The following is a 16000-nucleotide window of genomic DNA, read 5'->3' as shown; positions in this document are numbered from 1 at the left end:
CAGTGAATTCCAGCGTGGTACCGTGATCGGACGCCACCTGTGCAGCAAGTCCAGTCGTGAAATTTCCTCACTACTAAATATTCCACAGTCAACTGTCAGTGGGATTATAACAAAGTGGAAGCGATTGGGAACGACAGCAACGTAAAATGACAGAGTGGGGTCAGTGGATGCTGACGGGCATAGTGCGCAGAGGTCACCAACTTTCTATAGAGTCAATCACTACAGACCTCCAACCTTCATGTGGCCTTCAGAAGAGCTCAAGAACAGTGTAGAGAGCTTCATGGAATGGGTTTCCATGGCCGAGCAGCTGCATCCAAGCCTTACATCACCAAGCGCAATGCACAGCGTGGAATGCAGTGGAGTAAAGCGCCACCACTAGACTCTAGAGCAGTGGAGACGTGTTCTCTGGAGTGATGAATCACGCTTCTCCGTCTGCCAATCCAATGGACAAGTCTGGGTTTGGCGGTTGCCAGGAGACGGTACTTGTCTGACTGCATTGTGCCAAGTGTAAAGTTTGGTGGAGGGGGGATCATGGTGTGGGGTTGTTTTTTTCTCTTAATACTTCAGCACCAAGAGATTTTGGACAATTTCATAATCCCAACTTTGAGGGAACAGTTTGGGGACGGCCCCTTCCTGCTCCAACATGACTGCGCACCAGTGCACAAAGCAGGTCCATAAAGACACGGATGAGCCAGTTTGGTGTGGAAGAGCTTGACTGGCCTGCACAGAGTCCTGACCTCAACCCCATAGAACACCTTTGGGATGAATTAGAGTGGAGACTGTGAGCCAGGCCTTCTCGTCCAACATCAGTGTCTGACCTCACAAATGCGCTTCTGGAAGAACGGTCAGAAATTCCCATAAACACACTCTGTTATAGCTGCAAAGGGTGGGCCGACATCATATTAAACCTTATGGATTAAGAATGGGATGTCACTCCAGTTCATAAGTTTGTGAAAGCAGACTTTTGAAATATAGTGTATCTTAAAACACATTTATTTTAAAATGTATGGGGAAATATTACACACAGAAATGTACTATACAAAAATAACAAATAAGTAAATCTACTAATCAAACACATTTGAGAATGTATGAAAAGAGTCAAAATACTGTCTAATGCACTTTACTGTTTGGATACCATTCATTTCATGAAATAAATTTGTATTACAGTATCTTAATTTTAAATATTAGCAAATTAATCTTTAACATGACAAAAGCAAGTGTTGTAGGCATTGATACTCTGTGAAAATGCCTTTATGATATGATATCCCATTTGTCTTACAGCATATGTACATGGGTTAGTTATATCTGTAACCTTGTTAAAACAACAAACCCCATTTCCAAAAAAGTTTGGATGCTGTGCAGAATGTAAATAAAATTTGAATGCATTGATATGCAAATCATGTTTTAAAGGAAAATATTACTAAGACAACAGATCAAATGTTGAAACTGAGAAATTGTACTGTGTTTTGAAAAATATATGCCCGTTTGGAATTTGACGCCAATAGCACGTTCCAAAAAAGTTGGGACGGGGGCCTGTTTACCACTGTGTTTCATCAAATCTTCTTTTAACAACACTCTGAAAGTGTGTGGGAACTGAGGAGGAACTGTTGTAGTTTTCAAAGTGAAATGTTTTCCTGTTCTTGTGTGATGCAGGATATCAGCTGCTCATCAGTTTGGGGTCTCCTTTGTCATATTTTTCATTTTATAATGTGCCAAATGTTGTTCGTTAGACCACAGGACACTTTTCCACTTTGCCTCAGTCTATTTGAAATGAGCTCAGGCCCAGAGAAGGTGGCAGCATTTCTGAATCCTGTTCATGTAGTTTCTTCTTTGTGTTTTAGAGTTTAACAGCGTTTGTGGATGCAGCGACAAACTGTTTCCACAGTCAGTGGTTTTCAGAAGTGTTTCTGAGCCCATGCAGTGATTTCCACTACAGAATCATGTCGGTTTTTAATGCAGTGCCGTCTGAAGGCCTAAAGATCACAGCCAGCAAAACTGATTTTTGGCCTCGTCCCTTTGCATACAGAGATTTCTCCAGATTCTCTGAATCTTTTAATGATATTATGTACTGTAAATGACGAAAAGCAAAAGTTCTTTGCTATTTCATGTTGAAAAATGTTATTATTGAATTGTACCATTTGCTAATGCTGTTTTCTCCCATGTTTAATTCTGAAAGACTCCACCTCTCTGGGATGCTTTTTTTATACCCAATCATTATACCATGTCACTGACCCATTGCCAATATACCACCATTTCACCATTTTTACAGCATTACACAACTTCACGAGCCTATTGTTGCCCCGTCTCAACTTTTTTTGGAATCAAATTTAAAATGAGTATATATTTTTCAAAAAGCAACAAATTGTATTTCTTGTCTTTGTACTATAATCAATGAAATACAGGGTTTAAATGATTTGCACATCATTGAGTTTTGTTTTTATTTACATTTTGCACAGCATCCCAACTCTCAGATTCGGGGTTGTACATTGCAAAAATACGTTTGGAACGCACTTTTTTCCACATGAGCACTCAATGCACAAGACTTAATTATGTTAATGACATATTAGCATACATACTGATTTGGATTTACATCCAATTTACATTCTGTATCAAGGTTAGAGTCTGCAGTTCTGACTTTTTTCTGTTTAAATATCAGAAAGTGACAAACCAGCCAAAACGTAAAGGATGCAATACAAAATAAAATCTCCTCTCCTACTTACAACACAAATGTTGTGTGGACTGAAAGTTCAGAAACACTTCATTTCACACAATTTCCCCACTTGTTTGGATAAAACAAAACATGCTTTTGTGATAATCAGTGACAACTGTGACTTCTGAAGGTTAAAGCTGCGATCAGTGATTAGTAAATGCTGTGCAAAAGGCATGAACTGCTCCCAGATCAGCAATTGTACTCAGAGAAGTTTGATAAACATGCGCCGGTTGAAAGCCAGAACAAATTCTCAAGTGTGACTCAGGGGCTACCTGTCGAATTGGCTCTCCAAGTCCTTTAAGAGGTGCTGGGTAGTTCTCAATCAGGGACACATGCTGCAGGTTCTCTGCACGCCAAGGCAAGCTGGACACCATGGAAAAGGCATCCTCAAGTAAACAACAGCTCTGTCCACTCTTTGCTTTGTTCCTTATCAACTCCTGCAAATAAAAACCAAGACTTGTCCAAGGCACATTTCAGAAACGTGATGACTGAAAAGAGTCAATAGAGCGCGAATTAGTCCACGAATAAGCCTGAATCAAGTTATAATCACAGTGACACCTTGAGGAGAGTCTTGTATGTCTGAATCCTCTCCAGCGGTCTCTGTAAGTAGGTGCTGACACTGAAGATCTGAGTGTCCGAATGTGCGAATGCAGTGTTGGCATATTGCTGGAACGAAACAGTTGCAGAGTAAAGTCGACTGAAGACTGCACGTTTTGATTAGAGATACAAATGACAAATGACCAATTCACTGCTAAACGACAAATAATCAATTGTTCGGCCAATGCTAGTGTTTTAAAAACGTTACATAAATTGCTTTACAGCAACATAACTCTGGCATAGACATGTCACGGCAGGTTGCTTTCATAAGTTGTCATGACTCATTGTGCCCTGCAACATGTTACCATTGTCATTAATTGTTAAGACAGATGCCATAATGCAGTAGTTCTCAAACCGGTCCTCAGGGACCCCCAGATGTCCACACTTTTGCCCCATTTCTATGTGTTGCAGGTTAGGTTAGAGCAAAGTCTGGGTTGTGTAGAGCACCCAATTTGGCCATGGACCAGAAATGGCCCTCAACACATTTACATTTACGGCATTTGGCTGACGCTCTTATCCAGAGCGACTTACAATTTGATCATTTTACACAGGAAGGCCAAGGTGGTGTTAGGAGTCTTGCCCAAGGACTCTTATTGGTATAGTGTAGGGTGTTTGCCCAGGTGGGGATTGAACCTCTACAGTGTAGAAGGCAGAGGTGTTAACCACTAAACTATCCCAACCACACCCTTTGGTGGTCCTTGGGCAAATATTGAAGATGTGCCAGTGGTCTGTAGACAGCCACTTTGTCATAACAATCAGAGAAAAAATAATTAACTCAACAATTAAAAAAGAAATAACCGTCTAAGCATTGACCCTATCATCATGAGTTTGATGCCTGGTGATGCTACAGCTGTCTGTGGCCAGGAGTCCAAGACAGCGCAATTGTCCTCTCTTGGACTCCTGGACTCCCTCTACCCCATCACTCAGTATGATGCTAGTTGGTGCAGGCGTATGTTAGCTGATGTAACAGAACTGGCGGTCAGCGCTTTCCTCCATGCGCATTTGGACATCCACTGAGGCTGTGTTAGTGTCAGTTCATCTAAAAGATGCTGTGGCACTTCACAGGTCTCAGAGGAAGCCCTTCTAGCGTTGGGGTCTCGTGTGATTGAGGGAGTCCTAACAAGTTGGTGGAATTGAAGACTAAATTGGAAAAAATAAAAATAAAATAAAAAAAGAAATAAAAATGGTTTTCAAACGGTAACAGATTAACCCTTTGATGCACAACATGGGTCAAACGTGACCCCACTGAGTTTCTTTGAGGGATTCCATGAATTCCTCAACTAACCTGTTTTAGATCATCTTAAATCCTTATTTTACTATTTATTTATTTTGTATCACTATCAATACCCTTATAATGTGTAAAGAAATGACCCATATTCATTTCCTATAGTATTTCACGCATGGCTGAGTTGCTATAGTTTCAGAAAACAATGTATTTCATAATTTAATCTTACAGCGGTTTATTAAATATCTTGGTTTTGATTACCACAAATCATTGTTTTCATTCTTCTTTTGTTACTTCATGAACAAAAGTAGTTTTTATATTACCATATCGAGTTTACACACCTGGGCCAAAAATGAATATTGGCATAGTGGGTAGTGCTGTCACCTTACAGCAAGGAGGGCCTGGGGTTCGATTCCCCAGCCGGGCCACCCAGGGTCCTTTCTGTGTGGAGTTTGCATGTTCTCCCAGTGTCTGTGTGGGTTTCCTCCCACAGTCCAAGGATGCAGTCAAGTGGACATGCTAAATTGCTTTACAAGATTTACCAAAATTAATTTTAAGCAAAAAAACAAAAAAGCAAAAAGAATTTAGTGTTCCTGTGGGCCTTCAGGCTTTCCAGTGATAAATAGCTGGGCCTTGAGACGGAAAAGGTGGAGGACCTCTAGTCTAGGGGTCCCTGAGGACCGGTTTAAGAACCACTGCCACAATATTTGATGTCATGTTGGCTAATTAGAGTTACACTGCACAAATTTACATATGACATATGCTGTGAGGAAACAAATAATCCCTCAATTAACCAAACTTAATTTAAACTCAGAGTACATTGATGGAGATCCTCATTTAACAGTGTAGCTGAGCAAAAACAGAGATCAGGGATTGAGAGGTTAATTAGTTAAAAACATAACAAATGCTAAAAATAATAATAATAATTAAAGTAGCAAATAAAAAAAGAAATCAATAAACCATTGATATTACAACAATATAGTCACTCAATAAAATCAAATAAGGATAAATAAAAATATAATTCATGAAATAAATAAAGAAATAGTAACAACGGTAGATGGGCGGTATTAAAATAAATAAGAACAGACTCATAAAAATGAAATAATAACTAAAACCAAACCAAAATTACTTTAAAAGTAAAAAAAAAATGAAGTAAAACTGTTGACAGGCTGATTCAAGGTGGTTAGATACAAAAAGTTTAATATTACTGACTATTGATGGATGGTTATTGGTCAGAATTTGCATCTCAAGTTTGAATTCCCTTCTGCTTACATTACAGAAATAATTAAAGGTGTTATTTACAACAGTACAAACTTACCTTAAAGAAATTCTGCGTGTTTTTGTCTGATATGCAGGCCTCGACTTGTGACTGGCCTAAAATGTACTGAAGATACATTTCAAAGTCTGGTGCGTAATGCACAAAGCACTGGGCCACGTCATCATCTGTGGTGCACTGGCCTAGCTTTGGCAAAATACAGCTGAAATATGCAGTATTATTTCAAAACACAAAGAATATCCATCCAAATTTTCTTTCAGAAAATAATGATTATACACGTGTATGTCCAAAAGTATCCAGACGGTCTTTCTAATGAGTGAATTAAGCTACTTAAAGGTGAATTCATTGCTGATACAGGTGTTCAATTGAACACACAGAAACTTTGTATAACCTACACAGAAAAAACATTGAAAGATAGAAGGAGATTCTCTGGAGCCACACATGAAACTAAGGTCACTATGCCCAGTGCCAAATGTTGGCTAGAACACCCCAAGGACTGGGCTGTGGAGCAGTAGAACTACATTCTCTGCAGTGATGGTGCTGCATCCACTGCCTTTGGGGTTGTGTTTGTGAGTTGGAGTGGTGTTTGCGATCCCAAACTAAAGCTGTGTTCATGATCAAGAGGGAACTGGAAAGTTTCAGAAGTCCAAGTGGGAAAAATAACATGTTTCAAAATGGCATGGTTTAAACTTTTTAAACAGACTTCTGAGTTTCTGTTTAGCTGCTATTTGTCAACAACAAAGGGGGATTCTTGGAAAATTGTAAGGTCAGGCAGTTCTGTGCATGATTCTTGATCAAGCTGCATGCATTCATATAATATTTTCTGGCACTATATCAACAGTGAACATAAATGTAAAGAGCTTTATGCGTACACAGCTGCCAAATAAGCACCAGCAAACTGTAACCGTTCATTTTTTTATGGCCTTAAACAGCTGGAGCTGCATAAATGCCTTAAGATGAGAAGCAGGAGATTCCAAGCTGGAAAATTCTGAGCTTATGTCTGAATGTAATCAAATCCTCAAAGCAAATGTTCCAGCATCTAGAGCAGGGGTCGGCAACACGTGCCTTCAGAGCCACATGAAGCTCTTTTGCTGACCTGTTATGGCTGGAGTTAATGTAGAACTGCTAAGTCACCCTTTAACCTTGAAGATGGCCAAACAGAGAGCTGGAGTGCTCATCATAGCAACGCAGACAACAATCTTGCCTAGCTAGTAGCTAATGAAAAGGTAAAGAGAAAGAGTTAAGACAAGCATCAATAATTTGTAGACAAATGGACTTATTTGTGTTCATAATCAGTCCATCTGGTTTCCTCATATGTTTAATCTGCAACGAGAAACTGATAAACTCTAAAAAGTGAAGCTGAAGTCCCTCGTCAAATTTTCTTGTTCCACCTTAAATGGTGCGGCAGTTACATTCTCGTGCCTCAGGTGCCATTTAAGGTGGAACTGGAAAATTCAAGCAAGAAGCTGGTGAATGAGAAGTGACTACAGCCTCGTAAAAACATTGAGAGAACCTATTCTACTTTCAAAGGAAAGTTTCCTGCTGGAGATGCGAAAAAGCAGCTATAGCAGATTTAAAGCTTAAAGCAGGACAAAGTAAGTCTGCATTTTTGTTTGTACATATTTTTTTCCATATCCATTCTTTCCAGAAGAGTAGAGGCTGTTATCACAGCAAAGGAGGAACAAACTCCCTATTAATACCTTTCATTTCAGAAGAAACAGTGGGTCTAGAAACTTTTGGACACACGATGTGCTTTCTAGGGGTGTTTTTACCATTCATGGAAGCTTGTAATGTCCTTTATGTTGTGGAATATGTATTCTTTTTGGCTGAGAATGGTGAGTGGCACCTGAGAGTTGGTCTCTACATACTGTAAATGGTTTTCCACAAAGAAGTTCATTTCTCTCACAAATTCATTCTCACCATCAAGCAGACCCTTGATCAGTTGACTGAAAAGGATAAAGACAAAAGTGACACAGCTCTAAATTTACTTAAAAAATGTATACATTTAATTTCATTTAAAAATTACATTTAATAAGATCATGACTTGCTTTCTAGTTTATGTCAAAGAGATTACTCAAACTCACCTTAAAGTCATTTTATATTCCTCCTTAGGTGGTGTTCTTCTACCTTTATTGCAAATATCTTTTGTCTCTTGGTCTTGGGCCAGCGAAAAGAGCTCCTTTGACCATTCAAAGAACTGATCAGGAGACATGTCCCTGAATTTATAAGCATTTAACCTATACAACATGACGATTACTAACCTTTGTCTTCTTCTCGAGGTATGCTGGGGACAGCCATCCTTGGCGGGATGGTGTGGTTTTGGTTGGTTTAGTACGAATAAGCCACTTAACTGGATGTACAGAATCAAGGACCTCCACAAACTGGCCCTCCTTGAGAATAAACGTTTCCTTATTACCTCCAGTGGGGTGGCAGTCTGCTTTGGCAACGTAGATATCAAACGTCTAAAGAAAAATTTGCATAGAGATGAAAATCAATACAAAACATCTCGCATTAAATACTGGATACACTATAGTCGTCTGAAGTTGTGTGTCATTGTGTTTGATGCCCATATTAGAAACTAAGATTTCTCTATGAGAAAACTGAATGCCATTTCGAAAGTAGCTGCCCTGTGGTCAACAAAGACGTTCCAAACCTGGTATGCTTTGACCTGTGTACATTGTTTTCCCCATTGTCACTGTATCCTCTGAATTGCAAAGTTGTTTAGCAGTCAAAACATGAATAATATGAGATACATGTAATAAACAAACACTTCTCTGCAATAAAATGATGTTGCATGAAAGTAAGTCTACCAATAAACTTTCACACTGTTTTCTACCTACACCAGCTACTCTAACTGTAGGTGTAACATCCTGGCCTTCTGCTAGGCTGCCTCCAACCACTGGGAGGAGTCAGAGAACCGAGACGAGCTGATTGTGAGCTCTCCCACAGCTCACCACTCAGTCTTGAGCTCAGGCTGACATGTGCATGTCTCTCTGCTGAGCTGGTAAACAGTATTCCCCTGGGTCTAGAACTCTGGGTTCTCTCCCAGTTGTTTAATTTGTGTAAGTATACAAGAAAAAAAAAGAAAAAAACATTGTGTCCTTTTCTGTTGACTAATTTTCTCCTTAGTTTTCATAAACTCTTTTGTTGAAAGATTCTGTTCTGGCATTTGTTTTGGTCTGACTTAGGATGCCTACACACTACACAATGCAAGGCCAGGGCAGTAGATGCATACGCAAGCAGATCTTATCCATCTAGAAGGCATGTAGACGACTGGAATGGGGCATAGTTTGTACAGTTCAAAATCCAGCAGAAAACAGAACATTTCAACCAGAAAACAAAAAATATGGGCCACTGAATGAAAATGTCAGCAACGGCCATGTGCAGTGACAAGCATGACAAGAAGTCATATAGAACATGAAAAGACTACAGCGTCGCTACTGTCCTCCATCTTGGATTTTGGTATGTCTTCTGCCTGCCCTTTACCATTGGAGCCTCCACGTCAGAATCCGTTGCAGCAAAAGTTGCATTTCTGACAATGCGTCAGTTTCTAGTGTGTAGGCACCCTTAGCCTTCTCCATTTTGATAATCAACTCTTCCATGAGGGTTTTCCTTAACATTGCCATGGTAGCTTAGCTGTAATGCACTCTCCCCCCATGCAATGAGGTTGTCCATGTCAACCTTCCTTTTCTCTCCCGGCCCCCCTTTCTCGAGTCTCTACTGCTCTACACTTAAATCCATCTCTCTGTCTGGTCAGTGGCTTATTCCATAGCTCACCAGGTTTCTAACATGGGACAAGCCAGTCACTCATTACACTAGGCTACTACTGAGAAAATAACTTCAGTATCACATTCGGCAAAGCTTGCTGGTTTGTGTGAGGTATGTTGTTGAGGTCAGTGAGACGACTTTTGAAATCGTCCTAAGAGTTCCTGAAGCAGGCATGACGTTGACCACAGAATGACGACGTGACTTCTGAAGTCTATTACCTCTGCCATGTCTTCATCCCCGTCTGACTCTGATAGTGATTCTGCATTGGCTGAGGACTTGTGGGTATGTGGGTATTTGGGAGATGGTGTTCTGCATACTGACTCACCGCCTGTAAAAAAGGTAGTTTCATTATCAGTAAATTAGCACTTCTTTAAACCTTTCCTGCATGATGTTGCCATATGGCAACAACTATTTTCCTTCATTTTTTTTAAATTTTGGCTAAATACATTTTTTTTTCTTTGGAAACCTCAAACCTCAATGTATTGTATAGCACACTCTTTTCTGATCACAGACCTTCCTGTCTTTCTGTTCTTTTTTCAACTATAAATCACATAGAAGACGCCTGGCTTCTGAAGCTTTGAAGTTCTTGTATCATTCAATATTTATACAGAACACCTTAAAGATTGAAACCAAATTTGTGAGAAGTTGGAGTTTCCTTTTCATAATTTAAACCAGCTTAAACACAACAGGTTTTATATAAAACAATAATAAACAATAGAACTGCTATTGGGCACTGCCATTTCCACATTTTTTAACATTTAATCTTTTAATCTAATTTTAATTTACACTCTTCTATAGTCATAAAAAATTATGAATATTTATGTACACCAATCAGGCATAACGTTCTGACCGCCTCCTTGTTTCTACCCTCATTGTCCATCTTATCAGCTCCACTTACTGTATAGCTGCACTCTGTAGTTCTACAGTTACAGACTGTAGTCCATCTGTTTCTCTGTTACCCTGTTCTTCAGTGGTCAGGACCCCATGGACCCTCACAGAGCAGGTACTATTTGGGTGGTGGGTCATTCTCAGCACTGCAGTAACACTGACGTGATGGTGGTGTGTTAGTGTGTGTTGCGCTGGTCTGAGTAGATCAGACACAGCAGTGCTGCTGCAGTTATGCCTGATTGGTGTATTATATTTGTCAACAACATAAGTTGTTCTTATATAGTTATTATAACTATATAAGAAGTTAAAATAAGAAAATTCTGAAAAATTCAAAACACTCATCTGTCAAAGATGCTGACCTTTAACTTTTAGCTCTACTGTGGCTTTTTGTGGCTCAGGACTGATGGTCCTTTGCTCTTCTGAACTTTGGGAAAACTGAGTTTTGACTTTTATCTTTTCCACTTCGTTTTCCCTGTGAATTCACAGAATAAACATCACATCAGACCATTTATATACACTTGTCAAATAAGATTAACAACATTAGTTACTTCTTACCTGGAGACATAGCCTGTCTCCACATCAGGAGCCGTGTCATAATCTGATGACCAGGACACTGAAAAACGAGGCCAAAAGGAAAAGAAAAATGAAGGTGTCAGGAAGGGCTCTTTGAACACTGCCCTACACACATATGAGATGGTTCTTCAAGGGTTCTTAAGTGAAGAAAACAGTTCTATATAGAACCATAATACTGAAAGAATCATTTGCATGTTTAATGCCATCTTCAGATTGATGGAGAATGTGCTTTATATGGTTTTACACAGAACCTTTTGGAAAAAGGGTTCTATATAGCACCAAAAGTATATGTCTATCATTGAAGGGTTGGCATCATAACAATGGAAGATCTGTTTTTGGTGCAATATAGAACCCTTTTCAAAAAGGTTCTTTATAAAACAACACATTCTCCATCAATCTGAAGGACCCTTTAATAATGCAAAGAACGCTTTAGTCATGCCAAGGGTTCTTTGAGTGATAGAACCATTTTCTTTACTAAAGAATCCTTGAGGAGACCACCATTTTTAAGTGTGAACCACCATTTTTAAGAGGGTAGAAGAACCATTTTTGGTTCCCAAAAATCACCTTTCAATGGATTCTTTAGTGGGTTCTGTAGAGAACTATTTTTATAAATCATATGTGTGACGCTGAAAAGCTTAGTTTACAGAACATTCACATAACATAACGGTTCTAGGTAGGACCCTCAAATTGGTATAGAATTTTTTCATTATTTGAAAGTTTTTTTAACATACAAATCTTCTTTCAAACATGGTTTGATGGCCTCTATGGCATCACTCAGAGAACCTTTAAAAGGTTCTTTCCACTCACAAATCTTTTCAAACATGGTTCCTTAAGGAATCTAAAGTGGTGCCTCCATGGCACCACTTAGAGAACCCTTAAAAACCTTTAAAAGGTTCTTTCCACTCACAAATCTCTTTTCAAACATGGTTCCTGAGGGAATTAAAAGTGGTGCCTCTATGGCATCACTCAAAGAACGCTTTAAATCTTTAAAACGTTCTTCCCACTCACAAAACTAATTTTAAACATGGTCTTGTAGGGAACCAAAAGTGGTGCCTCTATGTCATCACTCAAAGAACGCTTTAAACCTTTAAAATATTCATCCTACTCACAAATCTCATTTCAAACATCGCTCTTAAGGGAACCAAAAGATGTTCTTCTATGGCATCACTCACCCTTTGTGGCTTCTTTTTAAGCGTGCACTTCAGTAACAATCTGTATAATTTTTGTACAAAATTTGATCTGAAGATATTTGTTACTCATGGCAACATACCAGAACTGCCTGAAATGAGACTTTTCCTTTTCTCCTGAAACTTGCTGTTGGCATCGTCTGTAGTCAGGTCATAGGCGTCTCTCAGTGACTCGTCCTTAGTTTTAAAGGTCTGCACAGCTTCCTTTGCCAACACAGGTTCTTTTGCTGGTCTATGTGGAGTTTGATTTACAGGCTTCTTGGTATGACCCACAGTCACATTCCCATTGTAACTAACTGTCCCAAACTTGTTGGTAACTTCACAAGTATAGATTCCTGCATCTTCGGGAACTACATTAGTTATGACCAGCGTGCACCTACCATCCTCACTGTGGCTGATCTTTGTCCATTTCCCTGACTTCAAGTCTACACCATCCTTCAGCCAGCGCACCGTGCTGGCCTTTCCCTCGACAATACACTCCAGATGAACTGTGTCTCTAGGCCCCACGTTCTGATTCTTGAACACCTCCTTAAAGACAGGTCGCATGTCCTTTCGAGCTTTGAAACCCTTGAAGGCAGCTTGGATTTTAATGGCAGCCTCTAACATCTCTGACTCGTCCTCAGCATTTATTTCTATACCAAAAGTATCCTGAGCAGACTGTTCTACTAGGGTTGCCTGAGGAGGGGTCGTGCACTTTGCTGATTCTGTAGATGGATCTGCCAGACTGACCTGTTTCATAGCTTTTTGGTCTTTAATGTCCACACTTGCACCCTCAGTTTTGGCCTCCACTGGTATCCTCTCCTGAGTCATTGTTAGCTCTGGGACCTTTTTCATTTTAAAGACTCGATTCCTGTTTTTCTGCTCTGTGACACTAACATCTATCATCTGTGGTAAGTTTGGTTCAGGGGTTTGTTTGATTGACATTTCTGACAATTTCTCAGTAATTATACCTTGCTTTTCACTTCTATGGTCTGTTGTGGCCTCTGTTGGCCCACTTGTTGCTTTCTCCTCAACATACTTTAGCAGTTTTTCCTCAGGTTCAATGGAAGTTAGAGCAAATTTGGTTTCTGGATGTTCTTCATTAAGGACAACTGGTTCATTATCAGTTGTGTCTTCTTTAATTTCTGACATTTTCTCAATGAGACCCAGTTGTTTGCCCCGTAATCTGTCCCTGGAAGATGCATCCACAGGTGGCTCTGTGGTCGCAACCTGTTTATCTGACCTTTCTAAAATTTTCTCTTGCTTTCGATGTCTTTGGTCTATAATATTCCCTCTTGTTGCTTTCTCCTCGACATACTTGAGCAGTTTCTCTTCTAGTTCAGTGGAGGATGGAGCAATTTTGGGTTCTGGATGCTTTTCATTAAGCGCAGCTGGTTTCTTGTCTTTGATGTTTTTACTTGGTAATGCTTCCTTTGCATATTCTTTCATTTGTTTTGTGTTTTCACAGAAACCCAGTTGATCGCCCCATAATCTGTCTCTGGAAGACTTATCAGATGGCTCTGTGGTCACAACCTGTTTATCTGACATTTTCTTTTGCTTTCTGTCTCTCTGGTCTATAATATTCCCACTTGTTGCTGTCTTCTCAACATGCTTGGGCTGTTTCTCCAATGGAGGTTCAATGGAGCATGGAGCAATTTTGGGTTCTGAATGCTTTTCATCATGTACAATCATTTTCTTGTTTTGTACTCTTTGCCCTAGTGCTGTTTCCTTAGTGTCATCTTTCTCCACTGTTCTGTTTTCATTAAGATCCAGCTGTTTACCATGTATTCTGTCTCTGGAGGACGTTTCCACACATGGCACTGAGGTCACAACCTGTTTTAATGACTTTTCTGAAACATTTTCAACAATGATATGTTGCTTTTTACTTCTCTGTTCTATTTCCCCCTGAACATGCTTTGACAGTTTCTCCTCAGGTTCACCAGAGAATGGAGCATTTTTAGGTTCTGGATGTGTTTCACTAGGCACAACTGATTTCTCATCTTTCAGGTTTTGCCTTAGTATTGCTTCCTTCACATTAGCTATCTCTTCTCTTTTCTTCTCTCTGAGATCCAGGTGTTCATCCTCTGATGTATCTCTGAAAATTCTTTCCACAGATGGCTTCTTGACCACAACCTGTTTCTTTGGCTCCAGAATACTGTGTTGCCCTTGCAGGTCAACACCTGGTTGGGTAAACCTTCCTTTGCTGCGAGGAGGGGCCTGAGGAGTACTTTTGCCGTGCATCTCATGTTTTTGTTCTGTTGTATCCTTGCATAGTGCTTTCTTTTGTACTTGCTCTGTCTTCTCTTGGATTTGTTTGGCAAAAATCTCTGCAGTATAACATGCAGTGAGAATCTCCTGTTCCTTGTCACTCTGCTCTGTAGGAACATAGTCCACAGGTGAAGATATCTCAGGCACTTCATCCATGTAAGTGGACTTGGTGACATCCGGTGTCACTTTGCGTTTTTCATCCTCCTTTGTCTTTTGCCTCATTATAGTTTTCTTCTGGATGTCTTGCTCCTCTGTTTTCACACCATGATCCAGGTGTTCATCCTCTATGTGCCCTAAGAGGGCATCCCCAGGTTGCTGCCTTTGTTCAAGAATACTATGTTGTCCATCCAAAATAGAACCTTCTTGGAAAGTCCTACCCTTTGAGCGTGGTGGTACTTGAAGGACGCTCTTAGGTTCAGTTGGAATCTCTGAAAGGCATTAACAGGATAAGTAAAGTTAAGAATTTGATGAAGACCATCTTAAAAAGACAACATATATGCTGCGTCCTAATTCAGAGGCTGCATTTGAAGGCCGACTGCGTCACAACAGTGCGACTAGGCTGTCCATTTCGAAGACTCCTTCATATGCAGCCAAAAAAGGTGGGGTGGATCCTTCGCCATTAAACATATTCTGAGTTTCACTGTATGCCACCGAAAATTCAAGAATGGCAGCTGAGGGGATACTTATTTTAAATATAAGTACTGGGTTTAAACTGTTGAATAGCTAGATACAAATATTTTAAACAGCCAATGCGGTTTAAAATATTGAAGCTAAACTTATGCTAACGTTTTTGTTTTAGGAAGCAAAGAGCAGAGAAGTATCTCCAGCTCTAATAAATGAAAAAATTAAAAACACTAAGATCTAAATTTATGGCTCCATCTTTAAAGAACTTTAAAAGAACGTGACAGGAGTGCCGTTTCATGATGCAACGGAAAGGGTGGGAACAGCAGTGCTATGATGCAAACAGGAAATCTGCTGTAGAGCAGGCCGTCTCATTTCGGTTCAGCCTATATGGGTCTACGCAGCCTTTCGAAGGATGCGATCTATGAAGGATGCAGCCCCTGAATTGGGACAAAGCTATAGATGATGTACCTTTTACAAGAACAGAAGCTGTTGTCTGTACGTTCCCAGCACTGCACTGGTAGACATCACTATCCTCACTCTTCAAGTCATGGATTTTAAGTTGTAGCTCACAGCCATTCTGCTTAACCTCATACTTATTTCCATGCTTTAGCAGCACCGCTCCCTTTTTCCACTTTACTGTAACTACAGGTTTAGAAAGCTCACAGCACAGCAAGACAGTCTCACCTTCCACCCCCTCTTGACTTTCAAGCTCCTTGCAGAAAAACAAAGGGTGTTCTGGAGAGGACCAAGAACGTTTACAAGAATGAGTTTATGAAACAGTTTTAATTCCTTTATTTGCTGCATTTAAGTGCCTGTATGTGAGGTCATGCTTCAGTCCCTTACTCTCATAACTACGTATTAGTTTCCTAATAGTTATCAAATAATTCGTAGTGGTTACTGAAGTG

At 39.9% G+C, this 16000-nt stretch overlaps 1 protein-coding gene across 1 annotated transcript in view; it reads right to left on the bottom strand.

The window, feature by feature from the left end:
• obscna (obscurin, cytoskeletal calmodulin and titin-interacting RhoGEF a) overlaps positions 1 to 16000 on the bottom strand; it is a 111137-nt gene that overhangs the window by 43922 nt on the left and 51215 nt on the right. Inside the window, 11 exon segments of the mRNA XM_037535626.1 lie at positions 2983 to 3147; positions 3269 to 3376; positions 5851 to 6010; positions 7581 to 7754; positions 7893 to 8005; positions 8070 to 8270; positions 9795 to 9904; positions 10824 to 10936; positions 11020 to 11077; positions 12308 to 14764; positions 15564 to 15830. Of these exon segments, the coding sequence (XP_037391523.1) occupies positions 2983 to 3147; positions 3269 to 3376; positions 5851 to 6010; positions 7581 to 7754; positions 7893 to 8005; positions 8070 to 8270; positions 9795 to 9904; positions 10824 to 10936; positions 11020 to 11077; positions 12308 to 14764; positions 15564 to 15830 (3926 nt within the window).

This window comes from Pygocentrus nattereri, chromosome 28 (assembly GCF_015220715.1).
Source record: "Pygocentrus nattereri isolate fPygNat1 chromosome 28, fPygNat1.pri, whole genome shotgun sequence".
NCBI lineage: Eukaryota > Metazoa > Chordata > Actinopteri > Characiformes > Serrasalmidae > Pygocentrus > Pygocentrus nattereri.
Note: the sequence above shows the minus strand (reverse complement) of the source record. Positions and strands in the feature narration are given on the sequence as shown.